This window comes from Sturnira hondurensis, unplaced genomic scaffold, assembly GCF_014824575.4.
Source record: "Sturnira hondurensis isolate 20B ecotype Veracruz unplaced genomic scaffold, ASM1482457v3 Scaffold0001872, whole genome shotgun sequence".
In the NCBI taxonomy this organism is placed as follows: domain Eukaryota; kingdom Metazoa; phylum Chordata; class Mammalia; order Chiroptera; family Phyllostomidae; genus Sturnira; species Sturnira hondurensis.
The window spans coordinates 10,130,579-10,150,573 of record NW_028074503.1 but is presented as its reverse complement, the minus strand read 5'-3'; the positions used below and the strand labels follow the sequence as shown (position 1 = coordinate 10,150,573).

Genomic DNA, 19,995 nt, shown 5'->3' with positions numbered 1-19,995 from the left:
ATCATTTAGGGGGCTCCCACAAGGTTCCGGGGAATCCACATGCAGGGAGGGAAAGGCTTCTAGAAGCCTCCAGAGGGTTGGTGGGTATGTCGTGGGAATGCAGACATGCCCTGGGAAAGCTGGGACCTGAGATGAGGTTTCTGAGGTGGACCACTTCCAGGAGTTGACAGGCGCAGGGACATTCCCTGGGAGCGCGGAGTGTAAACGGAGTGCAGGGAGAGGCCCCTAATTAGAGAAACCATGCCTGTCAGGGGCGCCTGGGGGAGGGTTCAAGGGGAACAGGTGGGCAACTTTGGGGTTTAGGGGAAATGCAGAAGGAAGCTTAGGAGAGTGGAACAACCGTGGACTTTGTAAGTCAGCCTCCTGGGTTTAAATCCTGGGTCTAAGGGCGAAGTGAGGTCTTTCCTCTGAGCCTCACTTCCCCCAGGTGTTAAATGGGGACAATGCCGCCCCTTCTGCAGGACAATCTGAGGTATTCGGCACACGGCAGGTACTTGCTACGGTGAAGTCCATCAATAGCTGCGCTCCTCTCTCATCATTAGCTGTCAACTGTTAGAAAGGAAAATCATTAAAAACACTGTACTGTATTTCCTTAGGAAGCCCCCGCACTGTGCCTCGGATCCAGAGGATGTATATACTTACTGTAGTCATTCCTACTTCTGGCCTTTTTGTTCTCTTATTAAAGCAATAATACGCTTTACAACTTATGGTACCTTGAATCCAGGAAATGCATTATTTAATTCCAGTTCATGTAATCGCAAGGCTACAAGATGTAGTCTGGCATTCCTTTTTATCTCAGTTTTCTGCTAGAAGGCAGAGAACGACTGAACTTCCTACAACACTCTGAAGTATTTCTTTAAATACTTCACACAATAAAACCATAGGCTTCTTGTAGGCAAGGACCATGTAGTAATAATGTTCTCTGTACAGGAGATCCAGGCCCAATATACGTATTTTAAGATTTTATTTATTTTTAGCAAGAGGGGGAGGGAGGTAGAAAAAGAGGGAGAAAAATATCGATGTGAGAGAGAAACATGTATTGGTTGCCTCTCTTACGTGCCCCAACTGGGGACCGAACCTACAACACAGGCATGTGCCTTCACCGGGTACTGAATCAACAAAATTTTTGCTTTGTGCGATGCCACCCAAAAACTGATCCACACTGGTTGGGGCTCCACTAGATATCTTTCTAATAAGGGATTTAAAGATTGAACTTGAAGAAGAGAAAGATGCACTGAATTTATGATGCGTGTCAAGTAAATAAAAGGCTAAGAAATATCTGAAGAAACAGAGATGCCTCTGTTATGGAGAGAGTACGAGGATGGATTAGCATGAAACAGTAGCACAAAGGATTCCAGTGAGACTTAAGGAAGAACTTCCTGATATAGAAGCCATGAACATGAATGCATAAAAAGAATGATAGTGGTCCCTTTCCGGACTAACATGGGTGGGGGAAGTACCTCTGACTGCGAGGTTAGGGTAGCTGAACTTCCAAGTTTGTTTTCATTCTCTTCGAGAGTGAATGCGTTTTCCTCAGTGCGAGTCCTTGTTCTTTTCCCCATGGGTGAAAGTTCGCCTTGACAGGTTGAACTTCAAAGCATGTCCCGACTGATCTTGAGCATCGCGGGCTGGGGTGAACTTTCATGTACCCAGAAAGCAGAGAAGCTGCAGAGGCTGCGGTCTTGCCAGGGTTCAGAGACTGAGCGAGCTGGGGACTCTCCCCACCGTCCACTATCTGGTCTGTTTCAAAGATCATCTGAGTTTTATAAATCCCCAAAACAAAGAAAACTTGTTTTGCACTAAAGGCAAAAGAAATCAAACCAAACCAACAACAGCTTTACTTGACCTTTGAACCCCTGCAAGCCTCAGGGCTGTTGGCTGTACCAGGTGGTAACTGCGGTCTGTTGACTGAAACTTGGCCAGGCTTCACCAGCCTTGTTTGTTGCTCGTTGCTAAGGGACTGCTAAGAAGATTAGCCTATCATAGATCACAGGTGAACGGAAATTTCTGCACTGTGCTTTTGTTTGTGGTGATGAAAAATAATTTAGGGTGTTTGAGGTGGGGGGAAAATAATCTCTTTCTGTGCCTTCGGCTCATGAATTGTTTTTAAAGAGCCCCGTCCCAACAAACCCAAAGATGAGAGGAGGCAACGAATGGTTTTCTGCCATCCCGAAGCCCCCCTCACTCTCGGCTTCTTGCTTCTTCCTGTCGTCCTTTCTTTGGTCAGGGCTGCATGTCTGACGGTAGAGCAGGCACGAGACAGGTCACCCAGCTGGACGTATTGCATACCTGCTATAACCCACAGCTCACTCCCCCATAAAAATGGGAGAAAACAATAAGATGTGTTTCTAGGATTGTGGTGAGGATAAAGACAGACAGTAGGATGAGACATGTTTAGTTAACACAGTGCTGGACCCCAGACAGTGGGCAGGAAACATCACGTGCTATTTTTATCACCACCACTATCCCATCTCTGTTGTCTTTTCCTAAAGGGAAATACACGTTTATTTTCCTCTCTTCCAGACTGACTGCAGTCACAACCGTTTTTGACCAGGGCGGGGACCACTGAGTAAGAAAAGCTGCTGCATCTAAAGCTGCAGCTAGCAGGGTCTGCACTGGAACCACGCACCTGTGAGCCCTGCCTTTGCTTGTTGGAAGAGTGGGCCATGGAGCCAGTGTGGCTGATCCAGTCAGGAAGCTCGGATGCACGAGTCCACATTCCCACATATCCACGCAGTTACTACAATGATTCAGGAGTCTTGCCGTCTGATAACTTGAAAGTGCCTCTTTAACCCACCTGTAGCATCGCACAGAGCTGATTTTACTGAGCTCTACCAGTAACCCACTGCTTACAATTTTTACCTGATACACAGTTCTGTGATGAACAGCTATCTTGTCATAATTGTAATATTATCTCTTGAGGTGAAATCTTAGGAGCCGAGCTTCGGAATCTGGTGATCCTTTGATGAACCACTCGAATTATCTGCTGTATGGGCTAGCAGGCAGTCTTCATGCCCCATTACCAGGGCCACGTTAGGGTTGGGGAGGTAAGAACTGGAGAATTGGTTTCTTGTTATGTTCCTTCTACTTCTGAGTGTGGTTTTTTCTCAGTTCACCCTGCTTCTCTTTCCTAGCCCCTTGATTTTTATTTAAGGCCAAATATTACTGGCATATGGGAAAGGGAGAAACCTGGTAATTCCATAAGGGACACCAAACTGAAATTAAGCTTTCATGGGGGCAAACATATGTCAACAGTTTGCCGAAATAGTCTAATTTCAAGTACTTTTATTATTTTTGAATGTAAGGGATTCATTGAGTAAGTGACTCGATGTTATTTTGATTGCTTAACTTAGTTACACTTTTTATATAAATAAATTCACAGGTCAGGAAAAAAGAATCTTTTGCCAAATGCTGTATTCCAATATTGTTTAGGGAAACATTTTTGCCATAACTGTATCTACTTTTCTGTTCGTTTGGTGTCTTTATTGACATAACATTTAAAATTTACCTGACAGCAAGGAAAAAGGCACTGGTACATAGAGAAATCAATTAAAAGCCAGAGAATAAAATAAGAGGTTAATATTTAACATTCACAGGGTTGGAGTTATCTTCCACTTTCTCCCGCTTTCTTCCTTCTGAATTTCCTGCCTGCAGCGCCCCCTCCAGTACAGCCTGAGGATTCTTTCTGAAACCTGATGGTCAGATGGTCCTGCGTGGGAATTTCAGTGGCTTCCTATTGACTAGACCCTGCTCCCCCAGCGCTGGCCTGTGGTCTGCACCCACCTCTTCATCCATTCCCCACACTGCATCCAGGGCTCCTCACTTTTCAAACACTGGTGCTCTCACCTGTGCGACATCTCTATCAAGCTGATCCACGTTCACTTCGTCTCCACTCTTCACGGAGAGCCCATCTCTCCAACACGTCTTAGACATCCTGGACCTCGTACAGAAATTAATCTTCCAATCAGCCTTGGCATTTTCTCTCTTTGATGTTGTTTATTCAAGGCTGCATTGGTTTTCAGGGTACAGTGTTTGGAGCTACCACCTACGCCACTGTGCAGGCCCCTGGAGGGCAAGTTCATTCATCTTGGAAGAAATTTGCAGGCACTGAACCGCTCTGCACAAACATTTGCTTAACTGAATTCAGTTCGGCAGGAAAAGTCGACATCTATTCTTAAGCCCAGCCCACACCAGGGTGAGTGTGTTATTTGTGAATCCACAGGCCAGGATTATTTCCTCCAAAGTGCAGCATTTCTGCCCTTCAGAAAGATGAATTTTACTAGGAGAGGAGCAGGTTTTACTGAACTTTCATAATTTGGACGTCATTTTCCAGGCAGTCCCAAAGCATATCACACTTTATCTGGGAGAAACTCAGTTAGCAAAGGCAGTTGGCAAAGGCCAGTATCGGCTTTGTGAGTTTCCCTTGCTTATGAACTTATTTAAATTGCTTAGTTTTTTTCTTTCCTAGCTTTGATACAGGTGGACCTTGCATATTTTGCTGGGTACACAGTGTCATCTTGTGGCCAGAGAGCATATAACACCCACTCCAATGCTCCGAAGTCCACGGTTTGGGGAAGTGCAGAGGTTTAGGTACCTGTGCTTCTGCTGTTCCATTTATTTCTGTCATTTAGAGGATCTGCATGTGGAGGAACATGAACTATAACAGGTCAATGTTCACATAGTTTATGGCTAAACCAACGCAACTTGGGCTTCAGCTAGCAGGGGTATATTTAGAAGATTTTATGAATGTATTTTGTGCATGTCCTCATTTTTCCATAGCACTACCCCCAAGGGCTACCCGTAATTCACTTTCCCCTATGATGTGGTATTGAACATGGTATGAATTTGCATTTTGCATAGGCTACGGTGTTTTCCCTGAAAACAAAATTCAGGTAAAACTGGGGTGACTGACATGCCTCGAGGTTACTCCAGCAGGGTCCAACTCAAGAGGATTGTGACACCAAACTTTCCCAGACGCTGAAAGCAGCAGATGAGGGGAAGCTGGGCGCCCAGCTTCCATCCTAAGGTCAGCCTTGGGTGAAAGGCCGGGATAATAAAACAAAGTGAGCTAGGAACCTTCGCTGCTGCCAGCAGTCCCCAGGCCCACGATTTAGGGGCCGCACTGACCACACAGAGCGTAGCCCAGAGCTGCGGTTTTCAACCGGGTGCTGCAGGACCTTCTAAAGCATGGGACACCTCACTGCTTAGTCAGGGACACTGACCTCTTTTCCCTCAGACTGTCAAGTACAGAAGTGACAACAGCCAGCACAATTGCTGTCAGAGAGAACGAATACAAGTTATACCTATTTTTTGTCAGATTGGCAAAAATATATTTTTTGGTGTGCTACAGAATTTTAATAATGTTTGTATGTGCTGTGGGATGAAAAAAGTTGAAAATCACTGCTGCATAGTGTAAGAATAAATCTAAAAGAGAAAAAAATTTTCCTGGTAAAAAATAAGAGAATTTCCTTCCCCTCTCCCCTCTTGTTTTCTAAAAAAACAAACAAACCAGGAAACTTGTCATTGTTTTCTTTCTTTGCCTCTTTCACATGGCACACACATCTTTTTAAAACTGCCAGCATTGTAAGATGGAATGTCTTTCTCAAGAACCTGAGGCTCATCTCTTTGAACATTGAGAGATCGCACCCCTCTCTCCTCTCCATGGCTGCCTGGACCCAAGCTGTGGCCAGCCTCCTATCCTGGAGATACCAGAAGTTTCACGGTCTCTTCAGATAAAGGCAGTCAGCACACACAATGACCTCCGCAATTACCCGGTGAACTTAAGACGAGCTATGGTACTAGCAAGTCTCGTCTGAGGACAGGTTCTTACGTATCTTGTGGTAAACAGGTATGTAATGGCTGTATCTACGAGGTCATACAAAAATGTGGGATTTTTATCTTTGACATTTCTGTATGAGGTGTCTGTGATGCACATGCCATTCCGGTTTAATGTTTATTCAATAATAAAATTGTTTGTTTCCTCTTCTACCTTTGGGTAGTCTTTCTACAGTAGGCAGGAAATCTTGTTCTTGATTACATTTCCATAACAAGAACCAGTTAAAACATAAACACAAGCAGGTAAAGTTAAAAGGTCAGGAGAGGAGCTCCAGTGGAATCCTGGAAGACACCACACAGAGGAGGGCAGGAAAGGAGCAGAGAAGTGCAGGGACAGATGGGACTAAGAGAAAACAAAGACGAAGATGGCAGGCTCGAACTCGCCCATGGGAATAGCTGCTGGTAAATTAAAACCTTCCACGAAATATCAGAGACTGTTACAGTGGATGAGAAAGCAAGACCTATCTAGATATTTACAAGGAACACATTCCAAAGGCACAGACAGGTGGAGTAAGAAGATCAAAGAAACACCAGGCATAAGAAAGCTGCTGTGGTGATACTGATTTCAACACCAAGAATAGAACCAGAGAGAGACAGACATTACACAATGAAATAAAGGTCAATTCTGGGGGGAAGGCACAATAATCCTACATGCATTTGTGCCTAATAACACAGGTATAACACGTTTCAAAACATTCAATGGAGCAATGGGCAAAGACATAGTCAGTTGGAGATTTTAACATCCCTCTTTAATGAAAACAACAGTAGAGAAAACAATTAGTAATGATAGACGAGGATTTGAACTACACTTAATGAAACCAAGAAAGTTTGATATGTTGAAGAGTTAATAATCTGAAAGTTATCTGAAATACATGATTTCCAGGTGATCTTCGATAAGCAGTATTTTCTTGTATAAAGTTTGATGTAGCGATGATTGAGACTGTAGTTGGCAGATTCACAAAATCAACCAAAAGTTGCCTCCGTGTGCCACCTGGGGAAGGAGCCCCAGGGTCATAGGAGTGTGTAACACCATCTTCATGCCGTAGGGTGTCTCGGTGTGCCAGTGTCGACAATATTTATTAATATGACATCATAGTACAGGCAGGAACTTTGATCTTTCCCCCTGTAAACTACGACAAGCAGCTAAAACAGCCCTTCAATGTTGGTTGAGTTTCATGATTTCATCTCTTTGGATCAGACGTGCAAGATTTCTGCAGCCGGTGGGACAGGTACCTCCTGTGTTACGTTCTGGACAGGAAGCCAACTTTGGTCCCTTAAGAACAAAGTTGCCAGACTTGGCAAACAGAAATAGAGCGCCCAGTTAAGTCTGAATTTCAGGTAACAGAAAATTTTTTACTAAAGGACATACTTACACTATAAAAACCTACGCCATATTGATCTGAAACGCAGATTTAACTGGGCCTTCTCAGGTTCTATCCTACTCAGGAAGGGGAATGTGCTCTTCCCAGGGGCTGGCTGGGCTGGATGTCAGCAGTTCTAATTAAAATACCAAAGTCCACCAGCCGCCTGCCCGCAGGGCGCTCCTCCGACTCTCAACCACCAGCCACATTCCTTGTAAAAGACAACAGAGCCATAAAAAGATCCGGGGGCAAAGCGCTGCTCAAAAGGTCATTTTCTTTAATTTAAATATTTTGATGATACACATACAAATATAGTTTTTCTAGGAATAAATGTAAAAGCTAATACAAATCACCTTTTGGGAACAAAGAAACCATCTAGAAAATGCGATTTCACTAGACACATCTGACGGGCTGGCGTTTGCAGGACTGCTCCAGCAAGTTTAAGACCACGTTCCGTTCGGAGTACTCAGGCCATTTTCACGTTTCACACGGCAGGGACGCTCCTGTTGCACACTCGGCGAAGTGCAACTACTAAGTCTGTATTGAAAAAAAAACTAACACCACTTACTAAGTAGAGAGCACAAAATTCAGAGGGAAGAAGGCCCTTCGCTTTGGCCACTGACTTAGGGTATCTAAAGATATTTGTTTTTTACTCCGTCTGTGGGAGCAAAAAGTCTCAATATTTTATATCACACAATTCGAGTCAACAATATTTCTATAAATGTGCTATAAAAATAAATTTTTAAAGATTCCATTTCCTAAGCAAAATATTTTGAAAACCTACAAAATTACACAGTATTTAAAATGTATGAAAATTATTTTGTTGTGAAGAGCTTTATATAAATTGTTACTCAAAGGCACATATACTTTGCAACTTGAAATAAATTATTTTTTCAAGGAGCAACAGAAATACAATCTATTTATTTGGTCAAAACGCCCAAATCACTTTTCAAAAAGGGGCAAGGACATACAAATTCACGTCAATTACATATTTGATGTGTTAAGTTTGAGACAGAGTTAAATCTTAATTTCAAACTCATCACTACAGAAGTGATAAGGTCTTTCCACGTTTTGAAATTGTAGATTAAAGAGAGTGGCTTCTATCATCCAGTTTAATTCTACAACTATTGCTTTGGCAACCATGTTAGACACTGAGGACAAACAAGAGCGTTGAAATAAGCATGGTTCTTATCACAGTGTAAATGGTCTAGTGGTTAGTTTAGCTGTACAAAATTAGAATATAATATATCCTGAGGTTTTATAAATAGTATATTACTACTGTAAAAAGTAAAGTGATTTTGTATTTATGAATTTTCCCCTGGATTACTCAACTGGATTGGGAGTATTCAATATTTTCATTATTGAGGGACAGTGGGAAGATACAATGTTATTTTTAAGGTCACACAACACACACACAGTTACATGCACAGAAACATGTTTTTACCATGTCAATGTTCCAAAATTTGATCACCCTAACACAGACTGAAAAGCCCTGTTCTTAAGGAAAACAAGCATAATAGTCACCCAAACTGTGCATGTGTCTTTGTGTAAATGAGTGTTGATAAGCTTCTGGGGTGAGAAGAATGGGCTATAGAGAAGCAACGTGAAACGTTGGCACGGTGTGCAGAGGCCCTGTTGGCTTCATGACTGCTCTTCGGCATGGCTGGTGAACTGGATGCTCTGTGTTATTCTGGGAAATTCTTAGATGCCAGGCTTACTCTCTGTTGAACTTGCTTTGTGAATATTGTTTGGCCACAACTCAGTGAAAGGCACTTGGGACAGTGTCATGGTTATGTCCTCGAGACGTCCAAAGCATTTCTGAAGTACTCTCCTGGATGCTGAGAGAGCAAGGTCCATGGTCTGTCAGTGACTGAGGAGTTTTACTTTGGTGTATGTACCTCTTATGTCTGTGAGCTGCAAGGAAAGGCAGGTCCATTGAAAACAGGAACTCACTTACTGCTTGTTCAGCTCTGGGTCCGACTGCGGCTGACCGTTTAGGAGAAAGAATGCTGCACTGTGCTGTGCTTGGAGACTCTGGTGGACGACGTGGTTACAGTAGAGCTAGAATGCCCAGACTCCTGGAAACCGAGATTTGGGAGAGGGCCAGGGACTCCAGCTCCAGAAACCACGGTCTTTCTGGCCCCCACGGAGGTTTCAGCAGCAGCCGGGTAACTGGACTGCAGGGTGGAAGTGGGTGTTAGCACTCTTTCCATCACCGTCACGGTCTGCCCTGCTGCTGCACTGGGCGTGGCCAGAGTGGGCTGCACACCTGAGCTGGCAGTAAGGAAGCTCTCTCTCTCCCTGACCATAACATAAGGCCCATCTGGCCAGTGTGGAGTGCCTTCCAGAGGGCCAGGCAGGCCCCCGTTAGGCTGCACCACCCTCTCAGTAACCATGACATTACCCTCATTAGCATAATGCTGGTCTACCGTGGTAGCAGCTGGGGCATACACTCGCTCCGTCACAATAAGGCCCTGGGGCTGTCTGGGGCCCAGGATCACAGTGCTTGGTGGTGGCACAGTGGAGCCCGTGGCAAAAGTTTCTGTCACTATGACACTACCAGAAGCCAATGAATTAGGGAGCGGTGTAGCTACCTTTTGATCCTGCTTAGAGGACACAGACCTTTTAGTGACTGTTTCCTGAGTTATTTGCTCCGCATTCGCTTCATGCAAATGTTTTGAAACTTGGAAGCTACTACCAGAGGAGTTGATATTCTCTGAATTAACCCTTGTTTGCTCGGAGAGTGAATGGGAAGCTGTTTCTCTCTCAGGGATTGGCCTCTGTTCAACTTCCATATCTATATCTATTGTTTGACCTAAGCAAACTTCAGCTAGTGTCTTGAACTTAAATCCTAAATCATTCAAGAAGTGGTCATCTAGCTCTCCTTCGATGAAACTGCAGCAACCAATGGAACCATGTGGAGACTCAGTTTCTTCCTGAGAATAGACCAGAAGGCAATCTTTGGCCGTGTGATTGTCATCTTCCTCAGTACAACAGGCAGCTTTCTAAAACGGCAATGAAAACAGAGGCATAGGATTAGTGACATAACTTCACCGAAGAACAAGACTATATCCCTTCCCGAAATGCACGGCCTGAGTCTACATGCAGGGAGACAACACAGAAACCCACATTGAAGGATGTTCTACAACACAGCTGGCCAGCAGCCTGAAAAATATTAATATTGTGGAAGATAAGAAAGGCAGAGAGGGGGCAGATCCAGATTAAAGGAGATTAAAGGAAGAGAGGGACACAGAAGGAGAGAAAGTGGAAAAGCACTCCAGTAAGGTGTAACCATTTATGGGAGAGAGGACAGAAATACTTTGGCCTCCGGGGAAGCCCATTGCCTTACTTCTCTCAAGTGTCCTCCAGATGCATGTCTCTCGGACTCTACCCATGGGACACACGGGCTTTGTTCTCAAGAAAGGCACCCAGTTCTGCTTCTAATTCCTAATTCTGGAAGTGAGTTTCTGGGCTGTAATCAATCATTTTTCCTGCAACTGTCCTCCTAATTTTTTGTGAACCACTTCCATAGTGAAGCCAAGGGCTCTCATTTAGAAGACAACACTTAAATGGACACCACAGACTGTGTTTTTTAGGTCTCATATTTAAAGTCTGGGGAGAGATGACACTTTCTGCCCCACTGCCATCTGGCGTGGTCATGTGGTTCGCTCTGGCCAATGAAATCTGAGTGCAAAAAGGCAGTAGCGTTAGGAGCCACTGCAAGATTCTGCGTGGCTATGCTCCCTGCGCCCCGAGGATGGCAGCTTCCCCGGTACAATCTGCTCTCTATGCATCTTGGAATGAAGAGCAGAAATGCATTTGGTGGCAAAAAGATGAATATGAAAAAAGCCATTATGAGAAGTCAGACTGTGGGGTCATTTGTCATCATCACGTAATTTAGCTGACTGGTTCAGTGGGTCATATCTCTCTTCCCTCATTACCTGTAAGAATTCATACACATAAACAAACAAAATAAAAACCCAAAGTCCCACCCAGATCTGAGGCAATGATCACCCTAACAGTACCACATTCACATATAAATGTTTTTTCCCCTTGTACCTAAAAACCAGCACTTACCTCAGTGAAATAACTTCTTAAGAATTCCTCGCTCACTGCAGTAGCAGCTGCTCGAACTCCGGCCATGTCTCTGAAAGCCCCCGTGGCTCTTGTGGTCCTTATGGTTTCACCACCTATGACGGCTCCTGCTGTCCCTGTCACCTGGGTGGCACCCCCGGAAAGGTGGCCTCGGTGTTCCTCCCACCTCCCGTCCACCTCGGCCATGTCATGCTGCACTCTGGTAAAGGAGGCCGAGCTACTCCCTTTCACGGTGGACTCCTTGAGTGCTACAGCCCCCGCTCCAACTCCTGCGCCGCTGCCCACTGCCACGTTCTCTCTGTGATCCGCCGTCAGAAGCGAGGGCACCACCTGTGAGGGCAAATGCAATTGAGAACCGAGCCGGAAGGATGAAGGGTCGGTACGGTTGGCAGGATCTGAGCTACATGCACATACAATGGGAATAAGCTATTTCCACAGAAGCAAATTGGGAAAACTACTTTGGGGGGACTGCCTTCTGTTTGAGTCTTCTGAGGAGCCATTCTACCTTCCTGTTTTGTTAGATGATTATCATCCAAAGGGAAAACAAGTTATTTAAATATAGACTTGGCCCATTTATTCTATTGGCACCAACTTTCCTCTGAAGTTTAAGGCCTTCTTTATGGTTATACCATATTGTCAAAATATACCATGGACAAAGGTATTTTTTTTTGTCTAACTGGACAAATGGTCATCCTAAATGTAAACTACACTGTTAAGCCTCTATTGCTTCTAGAAATTATCAGCCAAGCTCTGGTTAGTGTGGGTCAAGCAGAGCGGAATGGAGAATGCATGTGTCGGGAAGTGTTTTTCAAGAGCGTTTCTTCGCTTTTCTGTTATCGGCTTTTTGGAATGTGGGCACAGCAGCCAGTGTCTGTCTGGAGCATGAAGACAGCAGAGAATGGAGCCCATCCATGGAGGGACAGCCAGGAAAAGCAGCCTGCGGCCATATGAAATCGTCATGATGGTCTTGGACCACCCATTTATAGATTTAAGCCACTGGTATCCTGAGTTCTCTGACGCGATACTGATCACATCGTGTTAGATATGATGCTCACTACACATGGTGACGAGACATCCGGGGTGAGGAAGCACCAGAGAGACAGTGGGAGGTGATGGTTACGCAGGCAGAACAGGGGGGGGGGTTGCGATCTTTTACGACTGTTACGGGGTGGTGCGCTTACGTCTGCCAACCCTATGTACTAAGGGAAGTGAAAATGCAGAAATGCCTGGTTTTGAAATACTCTTAATAACAAATATTTCCATCCTAAATCTCTCTACACTCTCGCTCTCTCTGACCTTTGCTCTGTGTTCTCTGCAACACCAGACCTGCCACGGAACAACAATACCACCTCAACTCTGCTCTGGCAACAAGCACAAAACTGGTTTGAGTCAAAGGCACGTGAATGAAATCTGTAAGGCCCACTTCACTCTCTCATCACCTAAAATCTTAGAAACAATTCCCAAGGCCCCTCCTTTAAAAGAAGACAAGGAGGCAACTTCCACTGATATCGGATTATCTGACCTTGTCTTCAGGTGGTGCCCCTTCATTATTCCACGGATGCAGCATCTCTATGGTGCCAGGGATGGGGGCAAAGCCTTTGGCGCTCTCTCCACAATGGCACATCAGCAAAAGAAGGGGTACAACTGGAAGAAAACAAAATTAAACACAAATAAAAGGTGAGTCCTGCACTTTAAAAAATTTATGTTATATAATTTGGGAAGTGGCCGATCACTTCCTAAAGTTCAGTCTTCACTTATTACAGCACTACGTCTATTTTTCCTATCTTCACCCCGACCCAACCTCACCTTCTTGTCTGGGGAGAGCCACACCAAAGTGGACAGGCAGGTTGAGGGGGTCGTGCAGGTTCAGAGGCCTCGTCCCTCATTAAGAGGCTGAGTGTGGAAACCAGGTGGGACACCAAGACTGAATTTGATGGTATCTAAATCATCAAAACCAACTTGAGGACTAATTTTTTTGGCTTTTTAAACCACCTGAATTTTTAATATGAGAATATTCACTATCCAAAAAATATATATCAATGTGTTAAAAAAATCAAAAGCTCCTCAGGGTAGAAACATTTTCATACATTCAAGTGCATTGGAACTTCTAGAACTTCTATTCTTCACCAGTTCATCCTAGAGTAGATTTTGGCAAAAGGCAGACCCACTGAGGTTTAAGTTGACTATTTGCTAAAACAATTGCACACTAAAACCCTGAGAATAGATCTACAGTTCAATCCAATCTCAGAGATCCCTCCTTAAATTTGATTCTACCTCCAGGAGGAAGTGAAGGCCAGTGTTGGCCTCTTGATCCGGGTAGTAAAGAATAAACCACACCCTGCAGGCAGTGCACCCCAAATCACACCAGGTTTTATTGCCACTCCCATTTGTCATCTTGCAATGACAAAGTGACTACCCCCTAGACTCTTTTTATGCACAACAGTGCATAAAAACACAGTCACAGCTCCTGTGAGTAATAAAAGACTGAAATCAGCCCTTGGCAATCCAATATTTATACAAATTCAACAAATTTTTATCAAGTGTGCACCACGTGACAAATACCCAAAAGGCCCTGGGGAACGTGTGATGAGAAGGTGGTGCAAGGAATCCCCATAGAGAAGATGCAGCCCCAGCTCCTGGACCTCCCTACACACTTGGGAAGCTGAGACAAGTCGTTTCCTGTGCCTGTACCATAAAGTAGAAGGAGGGTATAAAAGGACACTGCAAACTGGTGAGTGCTATGCATTCAACTACACATCTACCGATGGCTTTAAGCAGCTCTTCCTCTGTCACAGAGAGCTGGGGCTGCCTTGAAGATGGCCGTCTGTCTGCCCATGCTCGGTGGTCAAGTGGAGTGTTGGCCACATGACCCCAAGCTGCAGTCCCATGTTCTTTCATGAAAGGAAACCCGAGGTCTTTGGAGGGCATGCAGGGCAGGCAGGACTGGCTGTCACTGTCAGGGGGCACGGACATCACTTTGTAATGGATATGATTGTCTAACCACTGTGCTGTCCACCTTAAACCCAAAATATTATTGAATGTAGGCTGTAACTTAAAAAGTTTTTTAAATTAAAAAAAAATTAAGCCCTGGCCAGGTAGCTAGCTCAGTTGGTTAGAGCATTATTCTGATATGCCAACGTTACAGGTTCAATCTCTGGTCAAGGCACATACAAGAAGAAATCAAGGAATCCATAAGCAAATAAGTAGAACAGCAAACTGATGTTTCTCTTTCCTTCTCGCTCTCTAAAACCAATCAATAAAAAGAAAAAAATGGGGACACCAACGAGGTCTGTTAAAAGGTGGCTGAACATCATGCACGCTAAGCTTGGTTATTTAAATCAGGACATAACACATTTGTATAACAAAGTTCTGAGGAGTGCTGTCTATAACCACCTTTGGTGAACTTATCCATGATCAATTCTCGTTTCCCTCCTCACCCTCAAGTGTTCCAGTGGGGTGAGCAGTAACTGTGAAGAAATCCGTGATTGCTATGGTAACTAAACATTAGTTGTGCCCTTAATTACTAAAAGAGCCAAAGACCGGCTTTAAAAATACTTACGTAGCAAGAGCAGAATAGCAAAAATGATGAGGGCGATGGCTGCAGGCCCCAGGCCAACGGAGCCTTCATGCAGCGCCTCCACACAGCCACTGCCGTCCAGGCACTTGCAAACTGTGAGTTTCAGGGTCTGCGCTTCAGGGCAACTGAAACCCTGATTATCAGATATCAGGAACTGAATTTCACTTCTCCCAAGCTTTCGTTCTCTTTGTTGTAGAAGCACACTGGAACCTGCAGTGGTAAGAGGAATAGAAAAACGAGCGATTACCAAGGCAGAGGCAAGATTAAATGATAGAAACACTCTTAAATGGCTCATAATAATTAGCTCCAGTTGGAAGCTTTATTCTTTCTTAACTGCTGTCTCTCTTCCTTTTTTTTTTTTTGCATGGCACAATGAATTTTAATGTTTCCTCTGCAGGGGAGGTTAAACTACCCATTTTTGGAGATACCTCAAAGGTGGTCTGGCATTTTGGTATGGAAAAGCTTTGGTCTGTTCTCTCGCTGGCTTAGGACACCAAAAAGCACATAAAGTTGGTTCAGCTGCACTGGGCAGGGGCAGAAGGTGAACAGGGAGGTGGTCTGGGACAGACGGGCAGCCTGAGGCTCAGGTTGGGTAGAGGCCACAGTGGGCTTTGTCTGTGGCCTCTAGAACCACAGCCGGGCTCCCTCCATGGAGCTGCTGACAGGGACGCTGTTCCTACTGATGTGGAAGCTGAAGTCTCCTCGAATGGTGCCGGGTACAGCCTCAGTTGAGTCAGTGAGTCCTACCTGGCGCTTGAGGTGCAGACCACATTAGGGCCTTCCCAGACACAAAAGCATCTTCATCCCCTCCCGCTTGAAGCTCCTCCTCTCAAATTGCCAGATCACACCCCCAGCAAGCTGCCACTGAACCCTGTCTTACTTCACAGCCACCAACGTCCACTTCCAGCGCAGGAGGGCCCTCCATAGCTGGGGAGCATGAGCAGGCAAGGAACTTGGGCCCGTGGGTCACAAAAAAACCCCTGAAGTGCACAGCAGGGTGAAAGGCTGCTCCTGGTGCCCAGCCAACCCACAGGCACTGGTTGAACGCTGCTTAGCTGCTCTGTTGAATTCACTCCTGTGCTGGCTAACACTGATCCAGACTTCGAACGTGTGGGTCAATAGCAAAGGATAGGATCTGGATACGCCTTACTTTCACCATGATTAATCTTAACAAATGTGCGTGGTTTGCCAAATGCTAGGAATTGTTTTATATACTGGGAATACAGTGACAAACAAGTGGCAAGTTAAAGGACATTCCAGTGAGTGACCTCTATTTTATCACTCCTTAAAAATTTTATTAAGGCAATTTAGACAGACAATAATAGAGAGAAGAGCGTAATTAATCCCCATGGTACCCATCACCAACTTTAACATTATTAAAGGCCACTTAAAGAGACTGCAAAAAATTGTTACACTTAAAATACAATAAAATCATAAATTAAGAAAAACTTTGAACAAAAAAAGAGAAAAACTTCTGTATTATATATGAGACTTTTCAGAACTGAACACTAATTGTTTAGAAAAAGCAGCTTTTTGAATTGGTTTTTGTACATTTAAAACCACCCGGAAGGGCACCCAAAGGCTTGCATCAAGAAGGCAGGTACGTCCACAGTATGGATACCTGCACACGGCTATCTGGCACAGAGGGGTCGGGCAGACCCTTCTTAATGCTGTGTCTATCACTCACCAGCCCATGACCCTGGACAAGCTATTTAGCCCTAGTGAAGTCAAGGTTTCCTCGGCAATAATGTGGGGATGACGTTATGGAGTAAGGATTAAATGAATAATGAACATGAAGGAGCCCTGGCTGGTGTAGCTCAGTGGATTGAGCGCGGGCCTGCGAACCAGAGGATTGCGGTTCAATTCCCAGTCAGGGCATATGCCTGGGTTGCAGACAGGTTCCCTGCAGACCAACTCCCAGCAGAGGATGCACAAAAGGCAACCATACATTGATGTTTCTCTCCCTCTCTCCTTCCCCTCTAAAGATAAATAAATAAATAAAATATTAAAAAAAATAATGAATATGAAGGGCCAGCAGAGTGGTTGGTACACAATAAGTAATTAATAGATGTCATGAAAAAATTTTTTTAAAGATTTTATTTATTTACTTTTAGAGAGGGGAGTTTTATTATTGTTAAATCATTATTATATATTGTTATATATAAAGAGTTTTATTACTATAAATAATAATTATCACTTGTAATAATAATAATTACTACTTATAATAATAAAGGCAGAGTCTTAGTGATAAGGATCACATTTCTCCCTACTTTTAGGTAGGGAGAAAGAGAGGGAGAGAAACGTTAATATTTGAGAGATACAAACCATCAGTAGCCTTTCAATTGGTTGCCACTCACAAACCCCCACCTGGGGACCTAGCCACAACCCAGGCATGTGCCCTGACTGGGAATTGAACTGGCGGCCTTTCAGTTCTGAGGCTGGACGCTCAGTCCACTGAACCAGTAGCTAGGGCAATGAATGTCATTTTTCATGAAATTCTCATCATACTTGAAGATTTTTTTTAGAAGGGACCTACTCTGATTGTTCACCTGGACAAAGTACTCCTCAGCTTATGAGACAAAAACCACATCTTCAAGAGCAATTTAGAAAATACCCAGCTATCTTTAAGACAATTAGGTTGTTTTCTTCTTTTATTGTTGCAAATAGGCTATTTATGATAGCCAGATAAAAGACGCTATGCCCAAGGTTCAAATCCTCATTTTATAATTCCTCCGAAAAGCTGTATTGAAAATATAATATAAAAAAGAGTCTGTATTATAGAGATTTTAGATTTGTCCTGTTTAATATTTAGATATGGAGTCCCACACCTTGGCTCACCTTCTCTGTGTACGATTTTCCATTCTTCTGCCATTCCAGCGGGGTGGTCAACGACTGCGAAAGTCAGAGGGTCACTGTACGGGTAACCGTCCAGGTCCTTCGCAGTCACGTTCACGTACTGCTCGTCCTCGCAGATGTTCTGCACCGGGTTGACCAGTGTGGGGCAGTTGTCGTTGATGTCTTCAACTGTGATGACAACAGTGCCAGTGATGGTTTTTCTAGGAGAACCTTAGAGACAAGAAAGACAAAATACGTATATTCTGGTTATATTGCTGTTAACAAACACAGTTTGAATTCTTATGCCATTTGGGCGAGAAGGGCACTAACGAATTAGGACCCTTCCTATCCTATATATGTTTTCATATTCAGATCAAGTGATGTCTTTTAATCCATTAAATAAGTAGAAATGTGAAGGTTTACTCACTGGATAGACTGGGTTTTCTGTGAGATCAAAAAGGTCTCTGATATTGGAAACTAACAGCAAAATACATATAGTCAAGAGAAATACCTATTTAATAACTTACCTTCTGAAATAGCCAAAACCTTCACAGTGTATGTACCATTTTGGACATATCTGGATTCAAAATCGGGAATTTTTACAAGTTTAATTTCAGATGTGACAGGATCCACGGAGACCCAATTGTCTCTATCTTCCAACTTGACATATCTGTTATAAAACATAAAATTAATTTTGAATTATGGATAAATAGGGAAACTCTAGCATTTACAGCTCTTTTAACTTTCGCTTCATTGTATAAGTTCCTGTTACAAGTATTAGTTTGGAATGTTTTTAATTTCTTGAAACCAGCCTAAAAGTGACTTTCTTTAGTGCACGTCGCTCTTATTTGGGAACCTTCCTTAATCCTGTAACACATTCCAGACATACGTGCAGGGGTGACCACCCCAAGCTAGGAAGGCTGCAAGTTGCTCTGCAGCCTGTCTTACAGCTTTCAGTTTAGTCTCCCTTAAATTTGGGGTAGACCTTTGGGAATAACTTAGTTACCCAACAAGACTCAGTGGGTAAAACTCTTACATTCTACTGTTTATTGGCATGTTACCGATGTTTTAAAAATCAACGGCTGCCTTGAAGTGGACGTACTGTAACATTTTGGAATACTGTTAATTATTAAGAGCAATAGGCTTCTTTCGGTTAGAAATGGTTAAATGCAAAAACAGTGCTGATGAAGTGATTTCTGGGTTTCCTGCCTCAAAGCAAGGAGAATGATTTGGAAGGAGTTAAGTTTGGGAAAGTTAAGAACAGCATCATGCCTTTAGAAGTGTATGTAATTCAACACCATCAAGTTTAAATAGCCAAATATAAACCAAACACATGAGCAAGTGCTTCATTCAACCAGATTAATTATTTTCTATTAAGTGGCTGTTTAGGCACATTGAGTGGCTAGTTTATAGCAATATCTGTTTATAGTGCTATTTAAAAAAATGCCACCTGTACACTTTAACTATATTTTCTGCCTTTTAATACTTCTACCAGTAAGTGATACACATTCAGACTTTCATGAGTGTTTCTGAATTCCGTGTTTGGAATCGTAAAGCCTGGACTCTGTTGCTGTCAGTGGGTCCCACATTCGTACTGATAATAATAAAGGCAGGGTCTTAGTGATAAGGATCACATTTCACAGGTGGCCTCATTTAAGGATGTTTCCGTTCTCTATGATAAAAATAAGACACCATCCAAAGTTGCATGGTAGCTCACATTATGCCAAATATCTACAAACAATTGATGCATAGGAATAATCAGTAAAATAGTAAGTTATGACAAAGTCAAGGAAATAATTCTGCTGTTCGTATCAGCATTTCTAAGTAGCAACCACTAATTTGTTAGGGAAACATCAGAACATGATTTAACTTGGCTGTGCATCCAATTCCTTATGTGGAACACAGCAGGTTTGAACTGATCTTTGAGATCCTTCTCATTCTAAAGTTCTGCAATGGCCTGGTAGAGAATAAAAGAAATAGAGAGATGTGGTTCATGATTCTTTCAGGCAGAAAATAACTTTTGATATATTCATCACTCTTAATAAAAACAGCATCCAAAATAAAAGTTACGAGGGAAACGGAAGTTTCAGTAAACAGCCACAGGATGACTGCAGGGTAACTAGTTAGAAGGGATAAGCCTCGCAGTGGACGGCAGTGAGAAATAACCATCCGGAGCATCGGGGAGGGGCTGCCTTGTTCGGGTTGGAGCTGCGGAAGTGAAAACTGGACTGCTAAACGTAGAAGAAGCAGGTTGGTCACTCAGACACTGCAGAAAACACAGTGGCGATTGTT

At 43.6% G+C, this 19,995-nt stretch overlaps 1 protein-coding gene across 1 annotated transcript in view; it reads right to left on the bottom strand.

The window, feature by feature from the left end:
• Nucleotides 1-7,619: 7,619 nt before the first annotated feature.
• DSG2 (desmoglein 2) overlaps nt 7,620-19,995 on the bottom strand; it is a 37,907-nt gene continuing 25,531 nt past the window's right edge. Inside the window, exons 10-15 of the mRNA XM_037032462.1 lie at nt 18,231-18,373; nt 17,707-17,934; nt 14,851-15,078; nt 12,814-12,935; nt 11,274-11,621; nt 7,620-10,201 (exon numbers count right to left, since the gene is read on the bottom strand). Coding sequence (XP_036888357.1) covers nt 9,191-10,201; nt 11,274-11,621; nt 12,814-12,935; nt 14,851-15,078; nt 17,707-17,934; nt 18,231-18,373 — 2,080 coding nt within the window. The 3' untranslated portion in view covers nt 7,620-9,190. The remainder of the gene's footprint in view (nt 10,202-11,273; nt 11,622-12,813; nt 12,936-14,850; nt 15,079-17,706; nt 17,935-18,230; nt 18,374-19,995) is intronic.